Consider the following 17,581-nt stretch of genomic DNA (forward strand, 5'->3'; position numbering starts at 1 on the left):
AGGTTTTAAAACTATATAGTTCTTGTTTGGTCTGTTTTGGGAATCTAAGTGAAACATGAACCTTAATACTTAGCTTTTACAACAATTATTATCACATGATACATAAGGACATACTGCGGGGATACAACGATGCAGTTAGCAGAGAGAACACTAGAGACCAAGGTTCAATCCTGATAATGAGATATAGGAGCACAGTTAGGCCATTCATCTCATAGGCCCTGTCTGATTGCAGTTTGCATGTTTTCCCTGTAATTGCGGTCTCGGCTTGAAACATCGACTGTACATTTTTGTCTAGATGCTGCCTGGCCTGCTGAGTTCCCACAGCATTTTGTAGGTTACTTGGATTTCCAGCATCTGCAGATTTTCTCTTATTTGGGTTTCTTCAAGGTGCTCTGGATTCCTCCCACAAACCCAAGACTTGTTAGTTGGTAGGTTCTCTGGCCATTGTATATTTCCTCTGGTGTGTTGGTGAGTGGTAGAATCTATGAATTGTTGTTCAGAGTGTGAGGGGAGAAATCGATGATTGTAGGTGTGGTGTGAATGGGTGGTTGATGGTTGGTATGAATTCAGTGGGCTGAATGGTCTACTTCCATGTGCATCACTCTTTGACTCTAATCAGAATGCTGGCTAGTTAACTCTTTCAGAACTCGATTAGAAGAGTCAGCTCTAGCCATTCATGTTCTACACCTCATTCTGTCCTATGCTTTTCTTTTGAAAATGTTTAAATCTTCAGAGTTTTTTAAGTGATATTCTTTCACCTTTGGAATTGATTTTATTTTATTTATTTTATTGAGATGCAGTGCAGAGTAGACCCTTCCAGCCCTTCAAGTCATGCCACTCAGCAATCCCTGATTTATCCCTAGCATAATCACCGGGCAATTTATAATGACCGTTTAACCTACCAACCAGTATTTCTTTGGATTGTAGGAGGAAACCAGAGCACCTGGAGGAAACCCATGCAGTCACGGGGAGAATGTACAAACTCCTTACAGCTGGCGGCGGGTATTAAACCTGGGGCGCCTGTACTGTAAAACGTTGTGCTAACCACTACGCTTCTGTGCCGCCCAATTTGATTTTGCGTACTGCAGTGGTGTAAGCTTACAGAAAAAGGATAATGATGAAAGAAATTTTACTTTGGGTTATGTATTTAATGCTTCAATGGAGTGGGTCATATGCCTATTTTCATGCACACTTTTAATCCTTCTTCTGTGTTTTGTTACAGCTCTTCATTTGTTGGGACCCACTGCTAGCCATAGTTGCCATTAAAAATGAATTCATTGAAAATGTTCTACTTCTGAAGTGTCAAATATGGTACATTATCATCTGCATTTTCTTTAAAGAAAACTTTGCCTTTTTTTTAAAAAGGGACAGTCTCTGTCCAAAGGTCAGAAACACACAAATATTTTAGAATGGCTTTAAATTATTACTACATTCCTGCAGTGATCCCCTGAGTTTAAGACTCTTGGTAAAGAAAAAGACATTTTGATGGGCTGCTACTTTAAGAATAGGGCCATGTGCTTTTAGTAAATTTCAACGCTTTATGAAGTCATTTCATTCGTTGATGTGCATCCTATTTAAAACTATTTGAAATCGACCATGTACAGGCTCTTGGAGACGTACCATCTTTGATCCGGGTTTCAGGAAGTCTGTTGATGGTGTTTTGAAGATGGTCATTACTATGCATTCATCAGCATAATCTTGCCATGCATTCTGTGGCAATTATACGAGAATCCCAGTCACCACTGTCAATGAGGTTAAGGATGTTTGGTACAAATTTCAAAGGTAATCTGCTCAATGAAATGCTTTCAATTATCATTGCCAACAGGAAAGTTAGTGTTTGACTTTGATCCTTTATAGCCGTATTAATAAAATTAGCACAGGTACAAATTAAATGAGGTATATGTGAAGTAGCTATTTCCATTCCTGGTGGGGAAAGTCAACAGTAGAATGCAATGGAATAATAAGCAATCCGCTGGAGGAGCTCAATTTGTCGGTCAGCATCTGTTGAGGTGGGAGGAAGGGAAGGAACAGCTATCTCAAGTCAAAACCCTGCATAAGGACAAGAGACTCTGCAGAAGCTAGAAATCCAGAGTAACACACAAAATGCTAGAGGAACTCAGAAGGTCAGGCAACATCTATGGAAAGGAAAAAAGAGTTGAAGTTTTGGCCTGATGAAAATCTCAACCCAAAATGGTGACTCTTTATTCCTTTTCATAGATGCTGCCTGACCTTCTGAGTTCCTCTAGCATTTTGTGTGTATTACTCTGGTTAAGTAATGGTAGTGATTTATTTGGGAGAGTTGCGTTTGTTCAAGATGCGGACTGGAATTTCTTATCCAAGTACAACAACGCGGTTCACATTGAAGGGTGTGGGTTTATATTCTGTGTGAGGAACAGCCTTCGCCATGGACATTTACATGTGAGAACAGTGGCCATTCTCCACAATATTAGAGTTTCCCGAGGTGGAGGGGATGAAGCTGTTTCCCTGGACTCATCCATTTCAAGAACGGTTCAGTGCCTTTGCAGAGATGGGAACAAAATGGCTGAAAAGAATGGCGAGGTAAATTAGGTTCAAATGGGAACATTAAAGAAGGTGGTACAGGCCAGTGGATATAGTGATGTGGGCAATAATAACTTCATAGTAATTTCCTTTTTGAAAATTGTGTAGATGCATCCAAGAAAATTTCAGTTCTTTAAGTTAACAATACATCTGTTTAGAAAAAGGGAAAAGGTCCAATAATATCTATTCTTTTGGTAACTCATAGGGAACTGTGGAGTGATTGTATATTGTACATTGCATCGAAAGAATATGCTTTCATCAAGGTGGCCTTCTGCAATTTATATTGAACATCCTTAATTTGCCTCTTTTTCTGTTTTTGGCTTCTTGACATTTTCAGGGTTACAAAATGTGCCAAACAAAGTGCCAACCCTCTCCATGCATGAAATAGTGTTTAACAAAATCCAGTCTATCTGGTGCCTTGTTTACACTGAGACTTCTTTGCTCCTTCAGATTGTAGGTACTTTAATTGCTAATTTGATGCGTTGTATTTTAGCTGTAGTTAAGCAAAAAGGACCAGAGTTCAGTTTTATTACCTTATATTTTTACCGTTAAATGTGACCATTGAACAAGCATTTGGCCATAAGTCTTTTTCCTGAGTCTGTGGGAATATCTACCGGCAGTTGAACACATTGCCTGACATTCTGAGCTTGTTCAGCTTTCCCAATATGCCTTTTAAAGCTGCAGTATATTTATGTATTTTGTAGAGATTGAGTTGATGGCTGTGAACTGCTCAGACCAAATCAAAACTGAGCATAGGAAAGGCACCACTATACTATCATCTCATAAAGATCATAGAAATATACAACACAAAAATTAGCTGTTCTGGCTCACGTCACCATGCCAGCCATGATGCCTGTCTGCGCTAATCTCATTTGACCATTTTAAACTCGTATCTCTCCTTTTCTTTCTGATTACCTGTCCAAGATGATATAAAAAAATGTAATTAAGGTTTAAAACTGTTTGCAGTTTCAGTTTCGTGCTTTAATGTCTGAATTTGTTAAACTCTTGCATCCTTTTATCCAATTAATATATTTGAAGCTTGTTTTAAAATTCATAATCTTGTTTTGAAATCCCTGTGATGTTAACTACTGTGTAATGCAAAGTGTCATTAATTCACGTGACATTCCTAGATCTAATTCCACTTATTACTTGGGTACACGGGCTTTGCTTACATTCCTTTAGAAGCCTAATAATAACTAAATTATGATTATTACAGTGAGAGATGTTCTGCACTTTAGTTTGCATTAGGTTTGGTGCTGTTATAGCCAGAAATGGGTCCATTTAATAGGCAGAATGTATAAAATATTAATTGCTATGTGTACAATTGACATCTTTGCTTGTCGATTGTGGCTTGGTATTTAGAACATACTATAGAACAGTACAGCACAATACAGACCCTTTGACCCATGATGTAGTGACCTTTAAGATCAATCTAACCCTTCCCTTTCACATAACCCTCTGTTGTTCTTGCGCTTATGTAAGAGTTTTTTCTTAAACGTTCCTAATGTATCTGCCTCTGCCACTACCCTGGTAGGGCATTCCACCACCCCCATGCTCTCTGTTTAAAAATAAACCTTGCATCTGACATCCCCCCCCCATACTTCTTTCCTATCTCCCTAAAAAGATTCCATGTCATATTAGCTATAAGATCAGCTCTTTTAGAGGACGTAATATGCCACCTTGCTGTAACACAAGGAGGTTACAGAGATTAATATAGAACCTTTCTGCATTCCTCTGTTTTCCTTTTAACTTTGCTTGGTAGTGTGAATGTTTACTAAGACAACAATCATTTGACTTTGCAGGATTTACAAAGTTAGATGAGAATCAGTGTATTATGCTCACAGCTTCCCAGTTTTTGCGATTAAACTGAATTGTACAGCAAGGAAATGAATGGAATTAAAGTAAAGAAAATCAGATTTGGCCTCTACAGAGGTGGTTAGATCTCCCATAGATTGCCGAGGTCATGCAGTGAGCATCTGATATATACAGAACAGACATCGCTTTGATTCAGACCTTCGAACTCTGTAGCTGCCTGTTGCAGGAATCGTTGATATAGACAGGGAAAGATAACAGCTATTTGTATCCTTGGATTTTACTGTTTCCCAGAGATTCTGGCTGGGCTGGAATTATTCTCCTGTGGAAGTTGTGACGAAAGGCTGGCAGATATCTGTGATAATCGGAATCCAAATCCAGGTTTATTATCTCTGACATATGCTGTAAAATTCATTTTGCTGCAGCAGTACATTGCAATGCCTAAAATATTACTATAAATTACAAAAAAATATAAAAATAGGTAGTATAAAAAGAGCAAAAATGGCTGAATGCAGTAAGAGTCTATATTATACTCCATTACCTTATGTTACAGCAATGTGGCCCATTATTTCCGTTAAAGGAGGTAGTGTTCATGGGTTCATTATCCTTTCAGAAATCTGATGACAGAGGGGAAGAAGCTGTTCCTAAAATATTGAGTGTCTTCAAGCTCCTGTACCTCCTTTTTAATTGTAGTAGTGAGAAGAGGGCATGTCCTGAGCAGTGGGGCTCCTTAATGATGCCATTTCCCTCTTCCCTAATATGAGGTAGAAAGTAAGAAGTATTTGGATTAGTCTGCCTGGTGATGAGTGGAGTTGGAGGAACAAAATATTTTTCATGTCATTCCTGAGAAACAACTTGATAAATGATGGAAGCAAGCAAAGTAGGAGTAGACAGTGTTGAGAATACTATTCCACCAGGTGGAGCCAATGTATAACACTTTAACAGTTCAGTTCCTTAAAATTTGAAATCTTTGCTTACTAATTGATGATAGTTCATTAATGTTCTTTGTTTTTGTATTTTTAACTCAATTACGTTATCAGTGTTGAAACTAATAAACCCAGAAATTGGAACCAAATGATGAATATATTGCAGCTTTGAAAATATATTCAGTGTATTTTGAAAGTTGCGAGCTTCCAACTTACTGTTTCTGACGGTAAGTGTAGTTGGTAGCTTTCAGCTTCTCTTCCACTGAGCCAGTACACGTGGCCTTTGTTCATTGAGTCCTCATGCTAGGATCATCTACACCATTCACCTCTGCTGCGAGGGATTTTGTCTGCTTTTTCAATTGCAGCAGTCTTGTGCACAACTTTTAACATTCAGTTTGCCAATTTGCCAGCTGAGTGGCTACACAGTATTAACTACTAAATATACAGTATATAATGTCTGTAGTCATCAGAGTGTGGTTCAGCAGAGCTAAACAATGTAACTTCTTTTCCACTTTGCCCTGTTTTGCACTTATGGGTCAGATATTATTCGATCTAATGTGAAGACTTGATATTTGCTGTCAAGTCCTCAATGTGGCTGAGCTGTATTGATTAGATTCAGTAGCAGCCTTGTTTGGTCAGTCTTAAATGAGGTTAATTAGTGCCAAATTAGATTGATTTAGACTTTGGGCTGAGCTCCCTCTGGATTAAGATTGGTCAGAATTTCATGAATTTCTGTGCTTTAAGTGAATGAGACCTTATCCTCTTCAATGAGACCATATGACACAGGGGCACAATTGGGCCAGTTGGCCCATTGAGTCTGCTTCACCATTCCATTATGGCTGATTTATTATCCCCATAACCTTTATCACCCTTACTAATCAAGAACCTATCAACCCCTACTTTAAGCATACCCAATAACTTGACCTCCACAGCCATCTTTGGCAATGAATTCCACAGATTCACCACCCTCTGGTAAAGAAATTCCTCCTTATCTTTGTTCTAAAGGGTTATCCTTGTATTTTGGAACTTTGCCCCCTGGTCCTAGACTCCCCCACTATAGGAAACATCCTCTCTATGTCCACTCTATCTAGGCCTTTCAATATTCGAAAGGTTTCAATAAGATTGCCCTTTCAGTCTTTTAAACTCTAGCAGTTACAGGCCCAGAGCCATCAAACACCCCTCAGACATTTTACCGTTTCATTCCTGGAACCCTCTCCAATGCCAGCACATCCTTCCTTTTTGATAAGGGGCTCACAATAATTCGAAGAGCAGTCTGACCAATGCCTTAAAGCCTCAGATTCAAATCCAGTTAGGACAAGAAGCCATGCTTTGAGCTCCATTACAGCCAGAACTTCTGACCCACTGATAGAAATATAAATTAAAATAGTTTGAAACTGTGACTTGAACCCTGTCTCTTGTCCAGCTACAGTTCCTTCACTGCAACCCCAAAGGCAAGGGCAGCTGTCTCTGAAGCTGCTGAACAACTTTCAAGGTCACCTTAAATCTGTTGATCAAAGCCAAGTGTCCTTGAGTATCTTGTTGACTTTGGCCAGACCCTTAAGTGTAATGTCAGCCTTAAAGCAAAGGCCACTATGTTTTCCCAAAAAAAAACGGGGATCTGGTTAACACATTATGCACAAGACAAAATTTTAAATTGAAAAGTTCTTTATAGGAATTCCTTTACAAAGACATTTTAACCCCTTTTTTTTTAGTAAGAAATATGGAAAACCTCTGAGACAGCTGAAGTTATGTTTACAGATTAATGCTAAAATTCCACTAGAGCACAAGTGCCTCAGTTGCCATATGAATAGACTGGTAGCAGTACCTTTCCTTGGAGAGTGGTTTTGGTGTGATGGGGAAGATTAAAAGACACTACCATTGCCAATATTTGGTTTATTGCAATTACTTTTGAAATACAAGGCTTTGTCTGACTCTGTCTATGATCTGTAAAGATGACAAGCAAGTGCCTTATCACTATGCTAACCAGATGTTTAGACAGAAGCAAGAGTCTTAAATGCTGTCACAAATGGCTACACTTGCTGTACTGGCCATAACATTCACAAATTTGTATTCTTGGCCTCAAAATATGTAGTGTGTAAAAGTGGAAATTGGTTTCATTCTTCAGCACTGATGACCAATATGCAGTGAACAGCCATGTTCTTCAAAAATACTGGGAATTCAATGAAGAGTGTTTAAACCAGGTGTAGGTTGTAGGGACTGTGAATGATTTGAAATGCCTCTGTTGACCCGCTAGTGACATTTTATGCCTCTAGTCAAAAGCGCTTTTGCGCAGGCTTTGTTGTGTGGTTACTTTAAAATTTCAGCAGGAGCGATCTCTTCAGTATTGTGTAAAGTTTCATGAACGAATTCTCTGAGCAGGTTCCAGACCATGTGCATCACTGTCTTAAGGTACTTCATTCCTCTGCACGCGCTGATCTGCTGCCAGTTTAGTAGAAGTTTCTTGTGTACTGCACGTAGTTCTGTAGATGCCCTTGGATGCAGCTGTATATATCAGCTTCTGTGAGCTTTAGCAAGGCACGGATGAAGGTAATCACAGAATTTCTTGAATGTCGACGGGACTCAGTGAATCTGAAGAAATGCAGAAACATTTTTTAGCTCAATTAATTTCTGTTTAAAAATGAGTATTTTAAAAATAATGGATTGTTTTTGTACTTCACTGCTTCATAAGCAGAAAACTGATGTTCTGCAATGCTGAAGTATGATCATGGTTTCTTTTCTGGGTTTAAGGGAATAAAATTTCCAACTTTCCATTAAAGCTGCTATTTTAAATTTACATTGTCACTGGTAGTGCAGGTACATGTATCACAATAAAGTTATGGATAAAATAATGTTAAATTCTACAACCAATTTTTTTTTGCCAAATCAACCATGAATATAATTAGATTTAAAATCTGAACACTATTTTCAAGTGAGTAGGTTTTAGTCCTCCTTTGTTTAAAATCATTGTCATGATTATAGATTTCATAGGGCTAAATAGCATGAAAACCATAAGACAAAGGAGCCATTCGGTCCATTGAGTCTGCTCCGCCAATCCATCATGGCTGATTTATTATCCCTCTCAACCTCTTTTTCATAGCTTCTTGTAACTTTTGATGGCCTTACTAATTTAGTACCTATCAACCTTTGCTTTGAGTATACCCAGTGACTTGGCCTCCACAGCCACATGTGGCAATGAATTCCACAGATTAATCATCTTATGGCTAATGAAATTCTTCCTCATCTCTGTTCTAAAGGGACATCCTTGTATTCTGAGACTGTGCCCTCTGGTCCTTGACTCCCCCATTATGGGAAACATCCTCTCCATGTTCACTATGACTATGCCTTTTAATATTTGATGGGTTTCAATGAGTCCCACCCCCCCCACTTCCATTCTTCTAAGCTTCAGTGATGCAGGCTCAGAGCTCCTCATATGTTAACTGGTTTAAAATGCTAGGATTTCAAAATACTGTAGGTCTGGGTGATTAGTTCAGGCATTTGGAATTCGACCAAATGTCTCTTAGCATCAGCTTAGGACCACAGAGTCATAGTCGTACAGCCTGGAAGCTGGCCCTTCAACCCAGCTAGTCTTTGTTGACTAAGATGCCCATCTAAGGTAGTTCCATTTGCCTTTATTTTGTCTTTAGCTGTCTAAACCTTCCCAATCTACATACCTGTTAAACAGTCTTTTAAAAGTTGTCTGGTACCTGTCTCATCCACTACCTCTGGCAGCTTATTACACATTTTTTGTGTGTTTTCAAAAAAAAGTTGCCCCCCCCCCCCCCCCCAGGGAAATTTTCCTATCCCATCTTAAGCCTGCTTCCTTTATTTCTTCATTCTCCAACCCAGGGGAAAGAGGTTTGAAACATTTGCATTTCCATATGTCATATTGGACCCATGGTTCTCACATTGGGCATATTTGCAAGCAATAATCAAAAAAATATTACCTTGTCATCCCACTGAATAGGGTAGTCCCCTGTGGCTAATGACTGACTTGTTGTGCAGTTTGGTGTCATTTAAAACTGACTTGCATTAAATCCACAGACTTAATTTCCAATTCATCGACAAAATGCTTTTTATATGGTTGGGAACTGTGAATTCTGTGATTATCCTATCATCTGAACCCTGATGTCCATGAGTTGATGAACTGTGCTGTTTTTAACCCTTTCCAATCCATGACAAGTTCAAACCCACTTTGTTCATTCAAATGGTAGATGATAAAACTCAGCAGTTTAGCGTACAGCCACAATTCAGTTTTGTTGTTTTGATGTTCCTTGGTAGATTTTGCACATCTTTCATCCAAAGCCCTGATATGTTCTGCACCACAACCATTGTTAAAACTACTCATACCTAAGTCATTATCTTTAAACTATTACTTTCTCTGTCTAACAAAAGTCTCTAGTTTAAATTCAGCTCAAAAACCTTATTAACTGCAAAAAGTGCTGTTTGTACCCTTGTGGATGAGGAAGGGTTAAATGTAGTTTAGTTTTCTTTGGGCAAACTGTAGGTACGCTTAAGCAGAATAATTATATTGTAATTTCAGTAAAAGTAATTGTAGTCTGATCCTGAGTATTTATGACTTTAATGAAGTGACTACACTAAAAAAAATCCTCCTGAGGGATGAGCAATTAAGTTGGATGTTTCTGTTTTATGGAAATCAGGTTATGTTTATAATTGCATTGTATTATACTGTTAGCACCATTTCATACTTTGTTTATATGCTGTATGGAAATGTATGAAATATAACAAGTAAATGTGTAAGAGCAATGCTGTATCATACTTTATTGGCCTTCAAACATGGCATATAGAATAAAGAAATGGACTCAATCAAATTGTTTCAGTATTTTCTTTTAAAAGAAGTCAAATTCAAATTTATTATCAGAATTCATGCAGTACATTTATTTATTGATTGAGTAGCATTGGAGATAGGCCCGTCCAGCCCTTTGAGCCTCACTGTCCAGAAATCCCCCAATTTAGTCCTGGCCTCGTCACAGGACCAGTTAACCTACCAACTGTTGTGTCTTTGGACTGTGGAAGGAAACCAGATCACCCACAGGAAACTAAAGGGAGAACATGCAAACTCTTCACAGGCAGCAGCATGATTTGAACTTGGGTGGTCTGCAATGTAAAGTGCTGTACTAACCACTATGCTACCGTGCCGCTCCAATGTTACTATACACCACCTTGAAATTAATTTTCTTGTGGGCATTTATTGGAAAATAAATACATCAGATTTATGAAAAAAACTATACATAAAGACAGACAAACAATGTGCAAAAGAATTCAATTAAAACACTTGCCATTTAACTGGTCATGGGATTTAAATAAACATGGGTACTTGCTGTGAATTGCACTCACATCAGTGTATTCGGGCAGATGGTTTTGTGAAATTATATTTGAGCAATTGTATTTTGGAATTCTTTAAATAATTACCTTGTAGGATGGATGTACTTGGATTTCAGGAAAGCATTTGATAAAGATGCCTCGTCAAGGGTTATTAGGCCAGCTAAAGATTTATAATAAAGGAGACAATATTTTGGGTAGAAGAATGGCTGATTAGCAGGTAATGAAATGGGTGTAAATGGGTCTTTCTCTGATTGGCAAGTAGTGTTCCACAGGGATTGTTGTTAGGACTTCAACCGTATTTAGAATTAATATCAATGACTGGCACTGAAAAATGACTGAAGGTTATTTTAATTATTTATATAACAATGCACATTGCACCATACAGAGAAATGCCTCATTTGTAATACAAACCAACACAACCTAAGGATGTGCTGGGAGCGGCTGGCAAGTGTTGCCACACACCCTTGTGCCAACTTAGCATGCCCACCATGCTTGGCGTAACAAAACAAACAGTAACAGCAAAGCAAGCCCTCTTTCTTCCACCCACTTACTCACACCGACAGACCCTCAATCCCCCCAGGAGATGCCACCTCTGGTCCTTGGTGCAACAGTATTTTAGAAGTTCTCCTTGTGGTTCTGGCAACAATTTACTCCTCAACAAAGATCAAATACATTGCCAGGTCACTTATTGTATTATGTGGGAATTTGCTTTTGCCCCGTTGTGACTTCAGAGAATGTCCTAATATAAATGCTGTTATCACTAATGTGCTCTGGAATGTCTCGTGATTGTGAAGGGTGCTACTGAGGTACATTGATGTGATTATATTAACATAATTATTTGCTCTATGGAATAATTTCAACTTTGATATAGAATGTGTGTAATTGGGTGGCACGGGCTTCTTGGGTCAGGAGGGCCTGTTACTGTGCTGTATCTTTAAATAAAGCACATTTTTAGTGTGGCGATACAGTTATCAGAAATTAGTTTGTTTTCAAATGACCATGAAGTTTTAATTAAGGTTAAAGAAATATATTAAGATTATTTTGTTTGTATTGAAAAGAACAATAGAATTAAATTAATATTTAGTGATGAATTGACCTTCACCGCCTGTTTAATCACAAATATAAAAATGCTCAAATTGCTCCAATCTCCGGCACATTCCGAAGAACTGTGCGGACCTTGCTGACTGAAGCATTGTGGAGGGCCACAACAAGACGCAGAAATGAAGTGGTTAATCTTTGCTTTTATTTGCATCCAGCTCTCTGAGGGTTTTTACAGGTAAATCCCTAAAAAGTTAAATAACTTTCCACCACTTTCCGTTTTTACCAGAGTGTGTATTAGTTTTTAGAGACACTTGTTTTCAACGGAGGAAGAGGTACTGTGTACCTCTGCTTGATAGCTGGTTTCATGGGCATTCATGTATTAGCCATAGACAAAATGGCTAGTTTAATTTATGCTTAGTTACTTAGAGACACAGCATGGTAACAGGCACTTCTGCCTCAACGATCTCCTGCCACCCATGTGATCAGCTAACCTATTACCCCTTTTGTCTTTGTGGGAGAAAACCACGCATAGGACACAGAAGAGTACAGCCCAGGAACAGACCGTTTGGCCCACAAAGTTGTGCCGAACCAGTCAAAAGCACTCAAACACTAATCCCTCCTACCTACACCATGTCCATATCCCTGAATCTTCCTTACGTCCATGTGCCTATCCAAACCTCTCTTAAAAACCTTTAATGTATTTGCCACTATACCAGGCAGTGCATTCCAGGCACTCATGACTCACTGAGTAAAAAAAACTTGCCCCTCACATTCCCCTTTGAACCCATCCCCTCTCACCCTCAATGTATGCCCCCGGTATTAGAGATTTCAACCCTGGGAAACATACCCTCAATCTATGTCTCTCATAATCTTGTAAACCTCTAAAAGATCTCCCCTCAGCCTCTGATGCTCCAGAGAAAGCAAACCAAGTCTAGCCAGCCCCTCGTGATAGCACGTACAGTTAGGGATAACATACAAACTCCTTTCAGACAGTCATAGAATTGAACCTGGGTCACTGGCACTGTAATAGCATTAGGCTAAGTACCACGTTACGATGCTGCCCCCTAATACCCTAATTGCTATTCATACTGTAGAATTAAGAATGGGGAATCAAAATGTGCAAGTGTGTGTTCAGGAAAATAGATCTCACAAAATCATGTTTCAGTTTGGGTGAAGGAAGTTGTATCCTATTTGATAACATCTATATTGAACACCAGTCTTGCCTTCTGCTCATAATAAAAGCAGAAAACACTGGAGATACTTCCTTTTCAGTCCTGTTGAAAGATCTCAGCCTGAAGTGTTGACTATTCCTTTCCATAGCTGCTACCAGACTTGCTGAGTTCCTCTAGCATTTTGCATGTGTTCCTCTGGAAATGCTCAGCAAGTCAGGCAGCGTCTGTGGAGAGAGAAATTGAGAGATGATGTTTCATATAGATGACCTTGCCTCCTGCGCATTAGAGTTGTAACATCTAACTACTCAGAAACAGGTTATTGTCACTGACACAGAAACCCGTTGCTTTTTGGCAGCAGTACAATGCAAGACATAAAAATTACCATAGGTTCCAATAAGGAAAAGTCAGATATATTGGTATTACATTTGAGTAAAGATAACTACAGAGGAATGAGAGAGGAGCTGGCCAAAGTTGATTGGAAGGGGCCAATAGCAGGGTGACAGAATTGATGGATCTGTTGCCACATTTGCAATAGATGCAAAGATAAATTGGGAATAGCTGATGCTGAGGGGGCAAGGAGTCTCAGAAGGACTTGGACAGATAAGGAGAATGGGCAAAGAAGTGACAGATGGAATACAGTGCAGGGAAGTGTATTGTCATGCATTTTGGTTGAAGGAGTAAAGGTATAGACTATTTTGTAAACGGAGCGAATTCAGAAATCAGAGGTCTCGGGAGTCCTCATGCAGGATTCTCTAAAGGTTAACTTACAGGTCGAGTCAATGATAAATGCAATGCTAGTATTCATTTCAAGAGAACCAGAATATAAAAACAAGGAAGTAATGCTGAGGATTTGAAAAGTGTTGGTCAAACCACATTTGGAGTATTATGAGCAGTTCTGGGTCTCGTATCTAAGAAAGGTTATGCTGGCGTTCGATAGGATCCAGAGGAAGTTTCTAAGAATGATGTTGGCAATGAAAGGGTTAACGTTTGAGGAGCATTTGATAGCGCTAGTCCTGTACTCACTGGAGGAGAATGAAAGGGGGAACGCATTGATAGTTAAAAACTGCTGAAAAGATCATCGGGGCTTCCCCCGTCGCCATTTGTGACATTTTACTGGGAGTTTTGCAGGTGAAAGGATCAAAGCACAATCTCTGTCACCCACTACCATCAGGAAGGAGGTACAGAGGCATCAGGACTGCCAGACCGGGTAACAGCTTCTTCCCTTAGGCTGTGAGACTAATAAATACCCTGCCACCACTGACATTTCATCACTAGGACAGCAAGCTGTTTACTGTTTACCTGTTCTGCTTATTACATGCACTTTGAATTATATTTTATTAACTTATTTATGGTAATATTTTGTTTTATGTGCTGTGTGAGATATATGTTTTATGTATGCACTGTGGTCTGGAAGAACATTGTTTCGTTTGGTTGTATATATGTACAGTCGGATGACAATAAACTTGAACTTGAGCATTGCAACCGACTGAATATTGAAAGGCCTAGATAGAGTGGCATGTGGAGAGGATGTTTCCAATAGTGGGAGAGTCTGGGACCAAAGGGCACAGCAGCACAATAGAAGGATGCCCCTTCAGCCAGAAGGTGGTGAATTTGTGGAATTCATTGCCACAGACAATACACTTGGTACACCTAAAGTGGAGGTTGATAGCTTGATTAGTAAGGCTCAAAGGTTGTGAGGAGAATGGGTTTGAGAGGGAAAATAAATCAGCCATGATCAAATGGTGGAGCAAATGATGGGCTGAACTAGCCTAATTCTGCTGCTATGGTCTAGAGCAGGGGTCAGCAACTTTTACCACTGAAAGAGCCACTTGGACCCGTTTCCCACAGAAAAGAAAACACTGGGAGCCGCAAAACCCGTTTGACATTTAAAATGAAATAACACTGCATACAACGTTTTGTTTTGCCTTTATGCTATGTATAAACAAACTATAATGTGTTGCATTTATGAAATTGATGAACTCCTGCAGAGAAAACGAAATTACATTTCTGCATGCAACAAAAACATTTTGACCTCCGAAAAAAAGACGTTGGGTTGAAGGTTACTTTTAAGTAAAATACTCGACGTCTATTTGAGTCCTTCTTGTATTTATGAAAAACGCCAAACTTAAATTTGCCGCCAGCAGCAAACCAAAAATAACGTCAGCCAGCTGTCAACCTGAAAAATAAAAGGACTATTTCACTGAACAATGAAAACATATGAATATACGTTAAATAATAGGCAATTAAAATATTTATCATCCTTGTTCAGGTTGACTCACACCTGACAATGCAGTCGTATTCAGTAGGGATGGATCGATGCTTAGGGAAGGATAATGAACTCTCTGAACTCACAGAAGCGTTTCCCAAACGATGCTTGCATTGCGATGATTGCAGAATGTAAATACTCCGAATTTATCATGTCGTGACCTTGTTTGAACTGTCTCAAATTGGGGAAGTGAGACAATGTGCCTTTCTGTAAATCTCTGGCAAGCACTGTCAACTTGCGCTCGAATGCCAAAACATCCTCCAACATGTGCAGGGCTGTACGTCCTTACCCCGTTGAAGAGCTGTGTTCAGCGTGTTCAGGTGCGCTGTCATGTCTACCATGAAGTGTAGCTTTTCCAGCCACTCTGGCTGTTCCAGCTCAGGAAAGGTGAGCCCTTTGCTGCCCAGGAATGTTTTCACTTCTTCCAGACACGCGACAAAGCGTTTCAGCACCTCCGCTCTGGACAGCCAGCGATAAAAACACGTTGTAGCGGTGTGCTACAAGCAGTCAGTAAACTGCAGTCAAAGATAGCTTTATTTGAACTAAACAGCCTTGCTTTTAAGCCTCCCTCAACCCGCCCCCCATGGGCGCGGATGCTGCAAAAGACACGTACTCACAAACCCCCGTAGGCTATCTCCCTTAGCCTGAACGCTGGCTAATTGTGAGCCGGTTCGGATGTGTCAGGAAATGGGTCGCCCGCCACAACGTCTTATTTAGATTGTACAAGATCACAATAATCTTCAAATTTAGATTTACATTTCAAAAACTAACAAACTAACATAAAATACATTTTAATTAAATACTGACCATGTAGCGGTGTGCTACACGCAGCGCTAAAATTACGACACGGAGTCGGTAACTGCAGTCGAAGGAAAAAACTTTATTCGAAATCTTCAGCCTCACTTTTAAGCCTCCCTCAACCTGCCTCCCATGGCGCAGAGGCTCCAAAGCTCTGTGCTCGCAAACCCCCGTAGGCTATCTAATTGTGAGTCGGTTCGGATGTGCCAGGAAAAGGGTCGCCACAACCAATTATTTCCCAAAGCAACAGGGAGCCACAGCACAGACGTAAAAGAGCCACATGTGGCTCCGGAGCCGCGGGTTGCCGACCCCCGGTCTAGAGTGTTGGATCTCGTTCCTACAGGCTGCCAGAGATATCACTAACTGGTTTGGGCTATGCTGCTTAGGTAAATCAGATGAGCATCCAACGACGGGAGAGACACTGAGGAGTATAGGGATAACCTTGGGTAGACATCTGCAATAGTCCATGTTTCACCAACCCTTCTTGCACCTTGTACAGGGGATTTGCATTCTTTGCAATATAATCATATCAAGCCATATATCAATTACAGCACAGAAACAGGCCATCTCGGTCCTTCTAGTCTGTGTCGAACGCTTACTCTCACCTAGTCTCTCCGACCTGCACTCAGCCCATAATCTTCCATTCCTTTCCTGTCCATATACCTATCCAATTTTTTTTTAAATGACAATATCAAAACTGCCTCTACCACTTCTACTGGAAGCTCGTTCCACACAGCTACCACTCTCTGAATAAAGAAGTTCCCCCTCATGTTACCCCTAAACTTCTGCCCCTTACCTCTTGTCCTCTTGTTTGAATCTCCCCTACTCTCAATGGAAAAAGCCTATCCACGTCAACTCTATCTATCCGCCTCATAATTTTAAATACCTCTGTGAAGTCCCCCCTCAATCTTCTACGCTGCAAAGAATAAAGACCCAACTTGTTCAACCTTTCCCTGTAACTTAGGTGCTGAAACCCAGGTAACATTCTAGTAAATCTCCTCTGTATCTCTGTTTTGTTGACATCCTTCCTATAATTCGGTGACCAGAACTGTACACAATGGATCTCTCCAAGATGATCTTTGGACTGTACCAATTGCTTTGGAGATTTGCTTTGCAAACATGATATATGGGGATAGACTGGAGCTCTGAGAGAGAGTTCGGGAACTTCTTTGTCAGAAGTGAACAGCCATATTAAGTGTTGCATCTTGGTAGATCAAACGTAAAGAGACATAATGCTGTTAGGGGCAAGAGGGATCTCCAGGTCCAGGTTCATATGTCTCTTAAAGTGGCTACACAAGGTCATGTGGTTAAGGAGGCATCTAGCATGCTTACCTTTGTTAGTTGAGGCACTGGGCGCAAAAGTCAGAAAATATGCTGCAGCTTTATAAAACTTTAGTTAAACCACATCTGGAGGCTTGCCTACAGTTCTATTGCCTCAATATAAGAAGGATGTTGAGGCTTTGAAGTGGTTTACCAGGATGCTGCCTGGATTAGAGAGTGTGTGCTAAAACAAGAAGTTGTCAGATTTGGGTTGTTTTCTCTGGAGTGGCGGGGGCTGAAGGGAGATCTGATAGAGGTTTATAATATTATGAGATGCATAGACCTCGTAGACCTTTTTCCAAGGGTTTGAAATATCTAATACCAGAGGGCATGCATTTAAGGTG

The 17,581-nt window shown here is 39.9% G+C and overlaps 1 protein-coding gene across 5 annotated transcripts in view; it reads left to right on the plus strand.

Annotated features, from left to right (window-relative positions):
* LOC132381005 (fibroblast growth factor receptor substrate 2-like) overlaps positions 1-9,650 on the plus strand; it is a 108,576-nt gene extending 98,926 nt beyond the window's left edge. For all 5 annotated transcript variants that reach the window (XM_059950080.1, XM_059950083.1, XM_059950078.1 and 2 more), the window contains one exon: positions 1,223-9,650. In XM_059950080.1, coding sequence (XP_059806063.1) covers positions 1,223-1,250 — 28 coding nt within the window. In that variant the 3' untranslated portion in view covers positions 1,251-9,650. The remainder of the gene's footprint in view (positions 1-1,222) is intronic.
* The last annotated feature ends 7,931 nt before the right edge of the window (positions 9,651-17,581 follow it).

The sequence above is a fragment of the Hypanus sabinus genome, chromosome 25, assembly GCF_030144855.1.
Source record: "Hypanus sabinus isolate sHypSab1 chromosome 25, sHypSab1.hap1, whole genome shotgun sequence".
Lineage (NCBI taxonomy): Eukaryota > Metazoa > Chordata > Chondrichthyes > Myliobatiformes > Dasyatidae > Hypanus > Hypanus sabinus.